The sequence below is a fragment of the Lonchura striata genome, chromosome 1A, assembly GCF_050655825.1.
Source record: "Lonchura striata isolate lonStrDom1 chromosome 1A, ASM5065582v1, whole genome shotgun sequence".
NCBI classification, from domain to species: domain Eukaryota; kingdom Metazoa; phylum Chordata; class Aves; order Passeriformes; family Estrildidae; genus Lonchura; species Lonchura striata.
The window spans coordinates 69074825-69090717 of record NC_140741.1 but is presented as its reverse complement, the minus strand read 5'-3'; the positions used below and the strand labels follow the sequence as shown (position 1 = coordinate 69090717).

General features: G+C 43.2%; 1 protein-coding gene across 1 annotated transcript in view; it reads left to right on the top strand.

The window, feature by feature from the left end:
* ELAPOR2 (endosome-lysosome associated apoptosis and autophagy regulator family member 2) overlaps nucleotides 1-15893 on the top strand; it is a 95174-nt gene that overhangs the window by 53280 nt on the left and 26001 nt on the right. The window contains exons 3-6 of the mRNA XM_021531029.4: nucleotides 9560-9755; nucleotides 10428-10575; nucleotides 13147-13233; nucleotides 15572-15677. Of these exons, the coding sequence (XP_021386704.2) occupies nucleotides 9560-9755; nucleotides 10428-10575; nucleotides 13147-13233; nucleotides 15572-15677 (537 nt within the window). The remainder of the gene's footprint in view (nucleotides 1-9559; nucleotides 9756-10427; nucleotides 10576-13146; nucleotides 13234-15571; nucleotides 15678-15893) is intronic.

Genomic DNA, 15893 nt, shown 5'->3' with positions numbered 1-15893 from the left:
CAGAAAGATTTTGGCTAGGGAAAAGATAATATTTTTTACTTCTAGAGCTATTCTGGCTCTCCTCTGCTTCCCATTTAAGGTATCCCCTCTGGGCATCTTCCCAATACTGTTCTGAAGGTCAGGTACATACATGGAGGTGGGAGTGACAGACAGAGAGCCTCCTTCAGCAGAATCCAGACCTCTGAATCACTCCTGACAGTTGGGAATTTGCTTTACTAATTTGATCTCTTTCATTTTTAATTACCACAGATCTCCCTCTGATCCCTTCATGAGTCTGATAGCAGCAAGGGAGTTTAGCTGATAAGTATCACTGCCATCAGGGCAGTTGCTTGGCTTTTAAAATGGAAAATATTGATGGCAGTCCAAGGGAGCAGCTTGCTTTAGAGCTAAGCCCTTTCCTGCACCCCCTTATGGCTGGGATCTCTGGGAGCCCTTTGTTTTGGTGTGGGGCTATAGGCAGTGTCTAATGGGGAGTTTTTGGGATTTGGCAGTGGGAGCAGCACTTGGCATGGTGCTCCTGCTAACACTGCACTGCAGTCTGTTTCTGTGGCCGCCATCAGGCTCTTCTGCCAGCCTGACCATATGCTGCATGTTTTACACTCCAGAGTCTGAATTTGGAGCCTTCCTTCCTTCCTTCCTTCCTTCCTTCCTTCCTTCCTTCCTTCCTTCCTTCCTTCCTTCCTTCCTTCCTTCCTTCCTTCCTTCCTTCCTTCCTTCCTTCCTTCCTTCCTTCCTTCCTTCCTTCCTTCCTTCCTTCCTTCCTTCCTTCCTTCCTTCCTTCCTTCCTTCCTTCCTTCCTTCCTCCCTCCCCCCCTCCCTTTCTTCCTCCCCCTCCAGTATAGCCCAATTACCTGGTTTAGGGTGTGCCCAGGTGCACTGATATTTTCATCTCAGCAGAATTGTTGCCCAAAAAGAGCTTAAAGTTCAAATTTTGACCTCATATTCTTTTAAAATATTACCTCTCTTATTCCACAGAATATTAGTTATTTTTTTGCCATCCTAGGCAAGAATAGGTTGTACCTTATCTCATAAATGTCTGCTCATTTTGTAGTGCTGTGTGCATAATAAAGAAACTATAGTGAAAATAATAGAACATTTTTAAAGGAGTTGGATTTGCTGTGTTCAAGAGGAAAAAGTGCTGATAGGGTTATTATTAGAGTCAGTATCAAAATGCTAGTTGTAATCAGGAAGATTTCTTAAGAAAAGAGACAAAAAAAGAATTGATAATATGGAAGAACTTGATCATGTTATTGGAACAGGATGTCCAGGGTGGTGGTGGAATCACCATCCTTGCAAGTGTTGAAAAGCCATTTGGATGTGGCACCTGTGGGCATGGTTTATTGGTGGAGTTGGCAGTGTCGGGTTAATGCTTGGACTTGATGCTTTTAGAGGTCTTTCCAGCTTTAATAATTCTGTGATTCTGTGGCTCTGCTCAGCAAAGTGCACCTACACCTGGTGCCACTGAGGTGGGAGCAACTTCTTTGAAATCAGAAATGTGCTTCAGTTTTGAAGTGAGTTGTGTGAGCCTGTGCCAAATGAGAAATGTGAAAAGCTCCACCGACTTCAGAAAATAGACTGTCCTCAATTACAATGGGCTTTACTGGAGTCTGAGAGCAAAATTTGACCTGATTTATTGCTACTGAACTGTGTTTGTTGAGTGTATTCTAACTTGTGTAATCTGCTCCCAGGATACCACAGGAGGAGATTCGGATCTTCCTGCTAATTGCAGTCTCAATTAGGCAAAATGACCTTTTAAGGCTGTACACTTTATAACACTTTAGGGCCATTTAAGTGATCAGCAGGAGTTCTAGCATTTTTCTTTCATAACAGAAAACTTAAATGAAGGTTTTGATATTGATGTTCTCTCAGTCTTTGGTAAAGTTGAATATCCCAGGCAGGTAAAAACTGGGTCAGTGGGCATCTGTAAATTTTGTGTGTACACACATATTAATGCAGGGCTGCCATGGGTCAAAACTGTTCAGCTAGCAGGGATGTGCACAGCACAGTTTGAGAGTTGCTTTTGATGGGCTGTGATTTAGCAAAGCACTTCAGCAGATGTTTATTCCTGTTCCTCTCAGAGCATCCTTGCTAGTTGCTGTTCCTGACTCCAGTCAGGTGTGTGAGTCTTGCTGGTGGTATTAGGTTTGAAGCTTGAGGCTAGACATCATGGTGTTTCCATGTGGATTGATGCCCTGAGAGATACCCCAGTTTTACAAGTATTTTTTCCAGAATTTTTACTCTGTGCATGAGCAAGACACTGTCCTTGTGGAACAAGTCACATTGTTGGCTTTTTGAAGCACAGATTTAAAACAAAATAGGTAAATACTTAAAAAGCTGAAGAGTTTGCACAGAACCCTCAGCATTTAATTATCTTCTCTTGGGAAGAGTTACTGGGAACTGCATGTTTATGTGTGTACTGAGTTTATGAAGGGAAAGGTTGGCTTTAGTGTCTTTTGATGAATTCTTCACCTTGGTTGTGTACACCATGTAATAAAAAAGTTAAAAAGAAATTCCTCTGAGTCACTAATTTCTCTTTCAATAGGGAAGCAGCTGTCAAGACCTTGAGATTTGTTATGGCTTGGTAGGGGCATGAGAGGAAAGGGCTGTGTGTGTGTGTGCAGAGAACATCAAATGGCACTAGAACCACTTTGGTTGATGAACAATCAAGATATGCCTGAAGGAGTCAGTAGGGGCTGGAGAGCTGCTCACTCACCTCCAGATCTGTTTCCTGCCATCTCCATTGGGATGGTGTTGAAACCCTGGTAGCAAATTTGCTTCCTAACTTCTTGGTAATCACTGCATTTCTGCCCTCTACACCACACTGCTGTGAAATGTTTATTTCCATTCCAAACCCACACCTTTCAGTGTCCAAATGATGCAATAAAGTGATAATAAAAGTGTTCTATGTGCCAGGCCAGCTGGGGAAAAGAGGTGAACTGAAAAAAGCTTTGCTCTATTCCATTATTTCTTGGTTAAAAGGAAAAAATATGTTTTCCTATGAAATGCAAAGGTTTTCCACAGAAGGTACTCTTCCCCAAATTATATCAGGTTTCTAAACAGCCTAGACAGACTTTTTTTTTAAATTAAGATTCAGTCTAGTTCCTGGTAACACATTGGGAAATAATGACTGAAGAAAACGAACATCAATTATTCACAGTCTATTGGAGAAGCCACGTATAAATTATTCACAGAAGACATTCTGAAGCTGGCAAGATTATAGGAAGCATTAATAATAAAGCAATGATTTCCTCTCATCCTTTGTCTTCCTCTTTTTTTCCTCCTCATTCTGAATTTTGGTTGGTCCTTGGCTCCATGTTGTGTGGACCCCGATGTCCCAGGGTATCACTGAAAAGCCTCCATGTGCTTGTCCTTGGCCACATCTTCCCCTCCAGGCTTGTGGGATGTGTCTGCTGAAAACAGCAGCTGTTCTGAGACACAGCTGCCTGATGCTGCCAACCTCATATTTCACCTCTGCCCATGGGAGGCTGAGGCAATTCAGCCCTGACTCTGCCTGCAGGAGATGGCAGAAAATCACCTGAACCCCAGACTGTGGGGCTTTGGATGAGCAACACAGGAATGGAGAGAGGAGAGATGGAAAACCAGTGTTTGACATTATTTTTGGTTTGTATTTTCATTGATTTGTGTAGAATTTCTCAATTGCTATCCCCTTCTGATGTTGTACAACCTGGTAATATCAGTCCTGTGTCCTTTTTATTTTTAAATCCTAATTATTGAGAGCCAGGGAGACACAGAAGAAAACACATGAATGTGCACTTTTTCAGTGGCAACAGAATAAACAGAAGACCTGAGATAGTTTTAGGTATTGTTAAGTAAGAAATGTCTGGAGGAACAAGTCTGCTGAGAGAAAAGTGATGGAGGTAGAAGTAGTGGGTCCAAGTGGTATGGGATGGGAAGCTGGATGAGGAAAGAGGGAAGACTGAGTGGTCAGAGCTGCATAAGGGAGGAAAGCAAATGAATACATTATAGTTTGGAGTTGGAGGATGCGGGGTATTGAGACAGTTTTGGTTAATCTTCTGGTGAAATATCAAATATTCTGATCCCTCTCACAGTGTGGCAATATCTGAAAGATACTTGACATGGGAACACGCTCCAGAGCAAAGTTACAGTGCTCAGGAGAAGCTGAGTAGCCAAATACATGTGAGGATCTACTCTGTTTGTCAATCTTTGTTCCTGACAATCCTGTCCTGATCCCCAGCATTAGAGAATTAAGCAATGTGAGGATGTTATGGTCAGTTAGTAGAAGAGAAATTTGCCAGCTCATATTGATCCTAGTCCACCAAAATCAGCAGGAGGGCACTGCTGTACTAAAAGACAGAATGTGACCCTGGAGATTTGCAGTCAAAGGTCAAATGAGACAAGCTTGTTTATGGTCTGTTTTGCCCTCTGGGGAGCTGTTTTAATGTCTGCAAAGTGATTGTAAAGTGCAATCAGATCTGCCAAGTGATATACTGCAAACACTCCTCAGAAGTGGTTACACCATGGGGCTCCTGCTTCAGGATGCCCCAGTCCTCGTGGTGTGTCCTAGGAGAGAGGCAGGGCACCACTGATCTTGACTCAAAGAGTTTAAGAGTCAGGGGTGTGATTAGATTTGCCAGTCTGACCTCTCAGACCATTAAAATACACCCAGATGGGCTGATGGTGGGGCTGATAATGGGTACTTGGCATGAGCTTTTCTTCCATATGGTATCCAGTTATGGCATGAAACACTTGAGAGACAAAGGGTCCATCACATGCCATGACAGATTGTTCCAACAATCAGTCGTTCCTCCCATTAAAAATCTGTGCATTAGTTCCAATTTGAGTTTGTTTGGGTTCAGCTTCCAGAAGGTAGCTCTTCTTATGCATTTGTCTGCTTGATTAGAGTGCAGCAGGATCTTGTGTTTTCTCCCCCTGGAGATGCTTATACATTAATCAAGTTGACTCTCAATCTTCTTGTGATAAACTACATAGATTAAGCACTTCAGCTATCTCACTGCAGGACATTACCTCTAATTTTAAAACTATTTGAATTCCTTTTGTTTTGTACTGACCTCCTAAAAATGCCAAATCACATCTATATGCAGCATTATAACAATCTTCTTCCCTGTAATACACATTTCATCCTACACATCTCTACCTCCACCTCTAAGTTTATCCAGACCTCACTAGTGACTTTTTTGGATGCCTTGACAGTGGAAGTTCTTGATGAATGGTGGGTCTGCTCTCACCCTCAGCTTGCTGCTTTCTGGGGTACATTTCAGCTCTCTGCAGGCAGGGCTGGCACTTCTTGTCCTCAGCAGCTTGTCTTTACCTCTGACTCTGCTGCAGCACACGGACTTTGAGTGGGCTCAGGCTTGGTAACAGTCTCTCCCCTGCCAATCTTGATACCATCCCTTTTCTTTTTGCCTTTTCATTGAGAAAAATGTGGGCAGCCATCAGACTCAGTCCTGGGCAGGCAGAACTGTCCCCTTCCTCCCTGCTCAAGGATGGTTTCTTATCGACAGCCCCATCTGAGGTCTGGTACTCAGGCAGATCTCAATCCCTTTAAGGTGTTCCCTGCTGGTGCTGTGCAGCACCACCTTTCTTCATCAGTGACATGAAAAAGTCAGCCAACTGTATTAGGAACTCTAAGTCTGTGACATCCACTCTGCCACCTTTATCAAGTGACTTGTAATCCTTTTGAAGAATGAAATGAGGTTGGTTTGACAAGACTGAAGACTGAAATGAGGTTGGTTTGACAAGACTTATACAGTGGTGGCTATTAGTACTGGATCTCATGTCAATTTTTTATTAAGTGCATATACTGTCAGCTTTATTGCATGTGTGTATGAATGTGTGTGGCTGCCTGTGACAATGTCTAATTAAACAGTGCTTTACAGCTTCTTGTTGTGAGAAAGACTAGTCACCTGCACAAACCACAGCATCTTTTTTTTTTTTTTTTCATTCTGTAGTTATTTAGGAAAGCTACAGCTGTGCTTCACCAATAATTGTATCAGCTCCAAAGGCAGCAGTGTATCCAGCACCACAGTGTGTCATGCTGTTCCTAACTGCCTCTGGAAATGTTCTTCCAATTTTAAAAATGCCCATGGTGGGGCAAGTAATGAAATCTTTTCATGCATTTCACAGTTTTCTTCACAGAAAGATCACATTCAGTCTTCATAATGTGCATTGCTGTGTGTATGTTGGTGTGTAACACCCAAACTGATATTTGAAAGGTGTAATAGTATAGTTTGCAGTTAGAGAGGGATAGAAAATAGTGAAGTCCAGTTATTCAGTAGAGATGGTTTCTCTGAGAATGAAGTATCAAATGCTTAAACAAATGGACTCTGGGGTTAGGGGTGCTGGCAGAATCTTCCTCTAATTGGAAGAATAATTTTTCCTCTGGATTTTGAAGAAGTTTAGTGGAGGACAAATCAGAGCACACTCCTAAAATATAGAATTTATGTTCCCAAAACTTTGCATCACTTCTTAACTTCCTAAGTTGTGATGCAGCCCTTCTTGTTGGCAGCATCTCACGTTGTCACCCTCACAAACACAGCAATGCTGAAATAATTCCAGCTGTTTCTGAGGCTGCTGGGAAGTACTGCATCAGCTATGTCTCAGCTATGTCTCAGTGATATGGAGCAGCCAGGAGGAAGGAGAAGCTCCTGAGATGCCCTGGGATGGATCATCTGTCTGTGTTCTGTCCCTCCACAAGTGACTCTGACCTCCCTGTCTCCAGCTGGGATGAACTCTTGAGTTGATGCAATTTAGATTAAAGAAAGTTTGCCTGGGCTTTTTGTCTCTCCCTTGCCTGAAGATCAAGTTATGGGAAATTAGGAGAGGAGACCATCTTCATGCTCACCACACACTGTATTTCCTCCCCACCCTTCTCCAGCTGGAACGAGACCAAATGTTGCATCTGTTCCAATACTGAAAGTGGTTCATGTTGTCATTAGCCACGTTCAGCCCCAAATTGAACCTGGCAAGCAGCTGGCATGCTCAGAGCCAGTTTGCTTGCAGGGGGAAGCATTTTGATGGGAAATGCTGCTGCCTTTGAAATGCAATTTTTATAAGGAAAGAAGGTAATTCCCCACCTAAATAAGATAAAGGCTCACTTATTTCCTAGAAGGTGAGAGATGGATGATGTGTCCTGCATGACAGCTGGCCTGATCTCTTGTACACTTTTATTTCTCTCAAATGATCAGTTTGCAAGGGGTTAAAATATATTAGTTCAGCTAAAGTTACAATCTCTGCTCAACCTCACTGTGATGGAAGAGGAGGCTCTGCTGCCCTCAGCATCTTCATTATGGCAGTGAATTGCTCATGGTTCTTGACTCCTTAGTTGAATTTCATGATTCTGGAATGGTTAAGCAGCACTCTCAATTTCTTGCTATTTAGCTTTCTTAAAAAAAAAAACCAAAAAAACAAAAAAAAAAAACCAAACAAAAAAACCCCAACAAAAAACAAAGTTGAAACTTAAAGAATTCAGAGATGTTGTGAGAAAGCTTACTTTTCTACTTCCTTTCCTGATAGCTTCTCTCTGCACCCTTCAAAAGTTAAAAATAAAGCAAGAAAGCAAGATTTGTTAATAATGCTAACACAGTGAGTCAGGACATCTTTATATATTTAGGATGAAAAGCTGTACAAAGTGCAGTCACAGTTCAGACACACAGGGACATATTCACTGCTTTTGCCCAAATCTCTGAAGAAAGCTGTTTCCCACTCCAGCTGGGAAGAGCCTATGGCTTGAGCTGAGGTCACACAGCCAGTCAGGTGGGGTGTTAGCTCTACCTCATGTGCCACTGCTTGTAGTGAACCACTTGCCCTCACTGAGGGTGGAATTTTTGTCTGTCTTTCAGTCTTTCACAGAAATCCATCATGGAAGGATTTCCTTCTTTATTCCCACCCATCTCTGCCTGGATACTGCCCACTTTCCTTCTTGGTCCATCACCAGTGGACAACAGGGTTAGAAATCTGTTGGTTTAAAAGCCATTGGTTCAAATTCAGAGTATGCTGATAAGACCAAGAAGGAAAAATGACCCTTTGGCAGATCATTCCATCAAGGTAGACCTTTAATCTGCTTTCCAGTGGCATGCATCAAGGACAATTACAGAGAGAAGTCCTGCTGGTACTGGATTTCTTTCTCTCTCCCTTTTTCTGGTACAGAAATGGGATCCAGAACTGTTAGTTGGATTCAGATGGAGATTTGTGTTACATAGCCATGAGTTAATCAAAATGCTTACAATAAAGCAAGTTTTTCTGCAGTTTAGATAAACACTGGCACATCTGTGGAACCACATTTTCTGGGATTTCAGCCGGCATCATTGTTTTGGGCCAGTTTCAGCACTTTGGCTGCCAGTCTGATCTCATCCTGCAGTTTCTCAGGCTAATGAGTTTATGTCTGTCAAAGAGAGTGTATGAAATATCTGTCACTGTTCAATGTGGCATGTGTGAAACAGAAGAAAATCCCATCATTTCTTGGGATGTGAGTTGTGTTCGTTGCTCTGGATCCTGCTTTGGCTTGACTGGTGTAGTTAAAAAATCTGCAAACATCATAGGAAGTACTATGGGCTGCAGAAAGTGCTCATTTGTTTTCCATTCAGGGTGTTCAGTCTTAAAGAGGATGGTGCTGAGTGAAAGTGGGATGGTCTGCCATTGAAACAAGTGTCCAGGCAGGAGTTATGATTGTGACACAGACTTGAGGCTCCGTGGGCATATTGTCCAGTTTTCTGTTTCATAATGGGAATAATCTTCCCTTAGCAGTCAGGGATGTGATTGGGGGACAAGGAGCATACAGCTATTTGGAGGAAATAATTTTAGAGACATCAGAAAAAAAAGCACTTTGTGAACATACCTCCTAATTGTACTTCCCTTAATTACACAGATTTTGAATAATGTCTTTGCTGTGCTGACAACCAGTGGTTATTTTCTCAGCATGTTAATGTCACCCTAATCAAAGATCCTCATCTTCTAGTCACACACCTGTGGGTGACCTTTTCCAAGACCACATGGTCTATCAGGCAAAATGTTTGAGGCTTTGTAGGTAGTTCAATGTATGTGAGGAGAAACACAGAGGGGCCTTTGCATTAGGTCTGCTACTCTCAGATAAGGTTTGTAGTGTTATATTGACTGTCAGCCTGCTGCTGTATGCCCTTCTTAGCTTAGGTGAGTGAGAAAAGTCTGTTCTAGTTCTCAAGTACTGGTGGCTTTAATTGAGTTCAAGGTGTAACTGTTGGGTGAGCAGGGGTGAGGAGAACTCTTTTATAAATCCTCATTTTTACAAATTGCTTTTGAACACAATCTGTCCATAGGGATTTTATTTCTAAAAATCTTCCTATGCCAATGGAGGCGAGCAGCAAATCAGGAGCTGTCACTGGGGTTTGGTTTCAGGTGAACATCTCAATTTTGCTGATGATGTTGGTAGTTCTGCTCTTGTGTTCCTGGGACTAGGACATTCTGTTTGGTTCCCTTTAGTGGCAGTTCAATCTTAATTAATTAAGTGGCAGGAGAGAAAAAAAAAGAAAATTAATAAAGATTGATGAATCCATTCCTATATTGTAAATTATTGTCTCCCCAGCTTTCTCCTGTGCCTCTGGTGAGTACCTGGAGATGAAGAACCAAGTGTGCAGCAAATGTGCAGAGGGGACCTACTCACTGGGCAGCGGGATCAAGTTTGACGAGTGGGATGAGCTGCCAGCAGGATTCTCCAACGTGGCGACTTTCATGGACACGGCGCTCAGCTCATCTGAGAGCAAAGCCAACAGCTGCAACAAGTGAGGAGCTCTGTTTGCACCTGGGTTAGGCAGCTGTGGGTAACCTCAGACAGCTCAGCAGCACAAAGCTGCTTAAAGACTCATCTGAGCTCTGCAGAGGATAGCCAGCCCTGCTAAAGGCCAACAAGAGTGGCTGGGAGGTGAAATCTGCAGCCCCATCTCTTTGCTGCCAGCGTGGTCTCCTTGGGCTCATCAGCAGCCAGAGAGTTTAAGACTAGCCTGAGCTGTTCTTATTTGTAGCTGGAAAGCTCCAGGGTCATGGTATAGTGAATGTGGCTAAAAGGTCCTTTTACAGCCTATATAGAGACCTGTGGTGCTTGCAAAAGGCTGTTTCTGAGTGTAATTGAGGGTATATTGAACCTGTGGATAATAAACCTTTCTTATATAGGCTGAGTCCTAAATTTTTCATACCATATCCTTTCCCATGCACAGTTTCAAGGAAAAGTATTTTATATTATTCATGTAATATAAAGAAATATATATAAAATAAAATTATTATATTTACTAGATCTGAAAAATTATTGGAGATCCTGTAATAAATTAAAAATTCACTGCAGTTAGCTGTTGTGGGATTCTGGGGTATTATGTAACATGTTGTTGAACAGTGGTATACAAAAAGTCTCCTCAGTATCTGTGATCTCAGTTGAGGCTTGTTCTGTTTATGTTCATCAGCTCTTCATGGACGCCTCGAGGGAATTACATAGAGTCAAACAGGGATGACTGTACAGTTTCTCTCATCTACGCTGTGCACCTGAAGAAATCTGGCTCTGTCTTCTTCGAATACCAGTATATTGACAACAACATCTTCTTTGAATTTTTTGTAAGGCCTTTTAAATGGTGAATCCAACCTTATATTGTAAGAATTCGCCCCAGATCATTAGCAGCAGCTCTCCCCCTTTTAAGTTCCCTGCATGCCCACAACTTGTTATTGCTGAACAATATAAAAAAACCCTCCTTCTCCTTCTGTCATTTATTCTGTCTTGTGGCATTTATTTTATCTTCAAAACTCAGTCTGAACTGATCCTGTTTTCCATGCACTGGGATTTTATCATTAGGGGTCATAACTGCCCCAGTTAGTTCAGCCTTTTGCAAGACAGGTGTTGGTGGTAGATGCTCCTATTTAGGGGTGTCTGACTGGAGATGTCTTTGAAGGGACTTGACATTTAAATAGACTTCTTCCAAGGTAGTACTGTGTGGAAACTATTAGTTTTAGGTCAGTTTGTGTCCTAGTAATTTAGTAATTAAGATGAAAAGAAAAGCAGGAGAAATTCAGGTGACTTTCAGTAGGAATTGGTCTCTGAGGATGTGTCTGTGCTGTGAAATGGAGGGGCTGGGGATCATTAGCTCTGACATAGGAACAGCCTGGCTGGGCTTGTACCATGGTGTGCTCAAATTGCTGAAACTCTCTGGTCAGCAGTGACCAGAATGGGGAAGGCAACCCTGCTCTGCCCACCTGAACGGACTGGCTGCTGCCCTGTGAGCTGGAGGGTTCCCAGCATCAAGATTTGCAGTGGGGTGTACATGCCCCACATTACTGGGGTGCTTTGGAAGGTTCCAATGTCCTTGTTGTGTTGTACCTGCCATTTGGGACAGAAGGAAAGGTAATGGGAGGGTGATTCAGAGAGGCAGATGTCTAGAAATTTTCAGTCACCTTTCTTACTGCCCCTTTATCTGTCTGACAAGCTCTGTTTTTCATCAGAAAGACACAGCTCATGGCACCTCACAGGAGTGAGAAGTTTTAGCTGGTGTTGGTTAATATTTATTGAAGTTTGGGAAGAAGTGCAAAGTATCTTACCTTTAGTGGGCTGGGAAAGGAAGACAAAAATTACCTGTTCAGGCACCTTCATGCTGCTACATCAGGGTGATAGATTGCTAAGGCACTTGGCTAACAGACCGTGCAGGCAATGTTATTTAGCTATTTCTGTTTTGTATTAGACTACCCTGCCTTCTTCATGGGAATAAAGCAGCAACTATGCTTTCTGCTGTCAGGTGAATGTGCCAGGATTATGAATCCCAGCTCCAGTTGCTTGACTGACTGGCAGATCTGCTCCTGCAATAGAACAAATATATTGTGTCTCTGAGCACTGGCTTTGAAAATGGCTTCTTGATTATTGCTTTTATCCGTATCCCACTCATTCACCTTCTCTGAATTTATCATTCTCTGTTCAAGAAGCAATGAGTGGTGCAGTCCTTTATAGAAATGCCCATAAATTCATAGCCAGCCTCAGTATTTCAGGGAAGCCATATTTAATGCTCCTGCAAAAGTAATTTTTTTTCCTCCAGCATGCCTTTGTGCTTAAATATATTTAACAATGACACTTTAGCTCTGGACAGTGGAATTTCATTAGCAGTGGCAGGTTACTGGGAAATGGTGAGGTGTTTTTTCTGCCCTTCCTTGGCTCTATTTACATATTAAAGCCCTTTTCACCTGATGAGAAGAGGCCGTATATTCTTACCTCCTCTTTGCAGGTGGGAACCAAGACACAAGGGTGCTTCAGCTCAGGTTGCACAAGATAATTAGGGATTTTCCTTCTACACAGGTGCTTCTTCACACCTCTTTTCCTCAGTGCAGTTGGTCTAGGTGGGAATTGAGTGTATAGATGCTTTGGAGGATGTGGAGTTGCACAGCTTATTTCAAATTTGATTTGGAGCAACTTTAAGGAGGATCCTTGACTCCAGGTCAAGTGGCTGAAAGTGTTGAAGTGGCCTTTCTCCCTGGTGCAATAAAAGCTGAGTATGTGATCTTGTTCCTCAAAGGAACTTCATCCTTTTCCACCTGAGAAGACAGATATAAGAAGAAATAAGAAGTGCACCACACCTTACTGCAAGGAAATGCTTCTGAGCTGCCCTGGACCCGAGCAAGGGACAGCCAACCTCACCCTTCTGCCAGAACAGACTCTCCATGGCACGTTGCCTCTGCCTTGATAGCTTCACTCTCATTCCTAGGTCAGGTGGCAGCAGGCCAAAGGCAAAGCACATATTGGCTGTAGAGAAAACACTTTGTCTTCCTGCTTGGGCCCATCCACTCCTGCTTCCCCTATGACTTAGAAGCCTCTGGATTTTAGAGAGTTAAGTCTTGGTAGGCTCAGAAGAAGGAAGAAGCATCAAGACAAGATGCTCAGCATCCTTTTCTGCCCATATAGTGTGAGGACAAGTCTGAGATCATCTCATCCTGCTCTTTTTTTACCACCTGTGTCAGAGGGGGCCAGTGGAGGCACTGTTAAGCTGTAACAGATGTTGAAAGTTGGGGGTTTATTTTGCCACAAGTAAGGCAGCTGTCTAAATATGTAGACAAGAGAAACAGAGCTGAATATTATAATTATCAGAAGTCATTATGCTGACAGAGAGATGCATCTGATTGTAGTCACTGATCTTGTGTTTTTCTTAACAGATACAAAATGACCAGTGCAAAGAAATGGACTCCACAGCAGACAAATGGGTGAAGCTCACAGACAATGGGGAATGGGGCTCTCATTCTGTAAGTCTGTGAAAAATTCCTTCATGAAGTTTCTTTCCACTTATAAATGTCTGTAATTTTCTCTGTCCAGACACCAAACATGGGCCAGCTCCTATGAATGCATTTGAAGAAGCAGAACTTTCCTAGTACTGAGGGGAAAAGTCATGGAGATGCCTAAGGGGCTGATCCCAAAGGAAATTATATAGATGCAAGACTTTGTATTGATTTTCATGGGTTTGAATTAAGTGTTTTATGAAGTTAAATAGATTTATGCAAATTTGCATGCCACAGTCACTCTGCATGATTGTAATTGAAATCTTGTACAACAGCTGTTTGCTCATGAGAACACAGGATTATTCTCTGTGTCTCGGCAGAGCAGTGGGAGTGGGGTGTGTATGTGGAGACAAGCAGGGTGGGCATTTCATTCTCAAGTGTGTGCAGAAGAGCTGGACTGCACCCAACTCCTGCTCCATGGGGGCTTGTGTGAAAAACCAGCTGGCAGCACCAGGATGGCTCCTGCAGCACAGATATGAGCCTGTCCATGTTGGGGGTAGGATGTTTGGCTGGCCTGTGACCCAGCTGGCTGAATTTGCCCTGTGAGCATCGTGTTCACAGGATCATGTGCACACCAGCTTATCAGCTGAAGCCTGGCTTCCACTGTACCATCATACCCTTGTCCCCAGAGCCATATCAGCAAAAGCCCAGCACAGGTGACATTATACCAGAAGAAAAAGGCTTTTGAGGGCATAGGCAGCAGCACATTCTTTGTTTTCCATGGTGTGCTCTTCCTCCTGGAGGAGAAACTGTATTTCTGAGCCAGCTGTGGTTGGAGTGCCTGTTAGGTCAGGTGCAAGACCAGTGCAGGTTACACTGGGAGGCTGGAAAGCTGGCTGGGGAGGGATGAGTGGCATGAGCTGAGAGGTAGATCCAAGGCCAGGGCATTGATCTGGGGCAGCTGAGGGATGTAGGCAGCTGCATGGGAGATGGTGCCACCTGAGCTTGTCATCTGGGATGTGCAAGTGTTCTCACTCTCTATGAAAGTATGAAAGTTTTCAGGATGGCTGGCTGAAATGTAGACATATGAGCTAGGTGAGATGATGATTTTGGCTGTCCTGAAGGACTTTTTCTGCACTGAAAATCCTGTCAGGGTGTTTTCTGTGAGCACAGTTTTCCAGGTGCTGCAGTCTCTGCTCTCAGCAGGTGAGTCCTGCTGCACTGGAGCTGGTGTTGGGTACCTCACCTCACACAGCCTGATGCCTGTTTCAGTATGGTCCCAGCTCCCCTGATAGCTCAGCTCTCCTCTGCTCCTGTGGGTAGCAGATGTTTGGGTGTGGGAGAAACAACATGCTGTACTTCTACTTTGCTAAATTTTTCAACTCCTTATCCTGGGTGAACAAAAACTCTGGTCCTGCCAGGCCTGCTGTAAATCTCATTATCCTGGACCCTTGTGCTGGTAGAGTTTATTCCTCTTCTTGTATGAAAATATAGCACTTTCAGGCCATTATCCTGCTATTGGCAGTAAACAACTTGTACTGAGCTAGTAGATATGGAACAGCTTTGCAGGCCAGGCAGAGGCTTGCTGAACCTGATGCTTTTAGTGATGAGAGTTACACTGCAGTTATGCAAGTGAGTTGAAGGCAGAAGGGCACCAAAACTGCTGCTGGAGGAGTTTTCCTGCCTTCTACTGCCCCTTACCTCAGCCATGATGCCACCAAACCATCACCCTTCCACAGGGGTTGTGGAGTCACTTGCTGAACCATGCCAAGTGGGTCAGGGCAGTCAGAAACCAGGCTGTTTTCTGCATCTCATTTGCTGTTTGCAGTCAGAAGTGAACGGGAGGGATGAGACTGCTGCTGGAGATAGCCATGGTTTGTGCCTGGTCATGATATTGTAGTGTTACATGCAGGCAGAGCTTGGTTTTTAAAACCTATAAACAAAACTCACTTGTGAACTGGTTTTTCGAACTCTAGGTCATGTCAAGTTTCTTTATGAAAGCATATCTCAAGGCTTTAAAAACAAACTGACTATATCTGAACATGAGGCTGGAGATAAAAGCTCTTGAGTGCCAGGGGTAATTGGATAAAGACAGGAACAGCTTTTTCCAAATTCTGCTTACTATAAGGTCAGAAACAGCTCTTGGTGTTTTTCCAGCTGGGGTGTTGAGAAATATTTTCATAAAGCACACTTTGGCACTCCTCAGATATGTCTGTATAGCATTTGTCTATTGCTTTACCATTACCTCTTGACCCACTAAACAGCATAGGAAAAGCTATTAGGATGCAAGAAATTTGAATGGAAGTAGGAAATGAAACAATGTCTTGGTAAGGGGATGTTTGCTAACTCACACGTGTTGTTGCAGGTAACTCTGAAATCAGGTAGCAATATATTATACTGGAGAACAACAGGGATTCTCATGGGCTCCAAAGTTGTAAAACCAGTTTTAGTGAAGAACATCACAATTGAAGGTAAGTAGAATTTGTCTTTGAGGTTTTATCTCACTCTTTTGTCACAATGTTTGCCAAGTGCTATTTCTACTGCTGTACCTGCAGCACTGAAGTGGCTTTTTTTTAGCTCCTTGCCCCGTCTCCTCCTCTGAAGAGTAGAAACAGAACAGCAAAATTTCGCAGTGAGGAAAGGCTGAAAAATTAGTTTATCTGGAAAATGTTGCCATCTACTGGAGA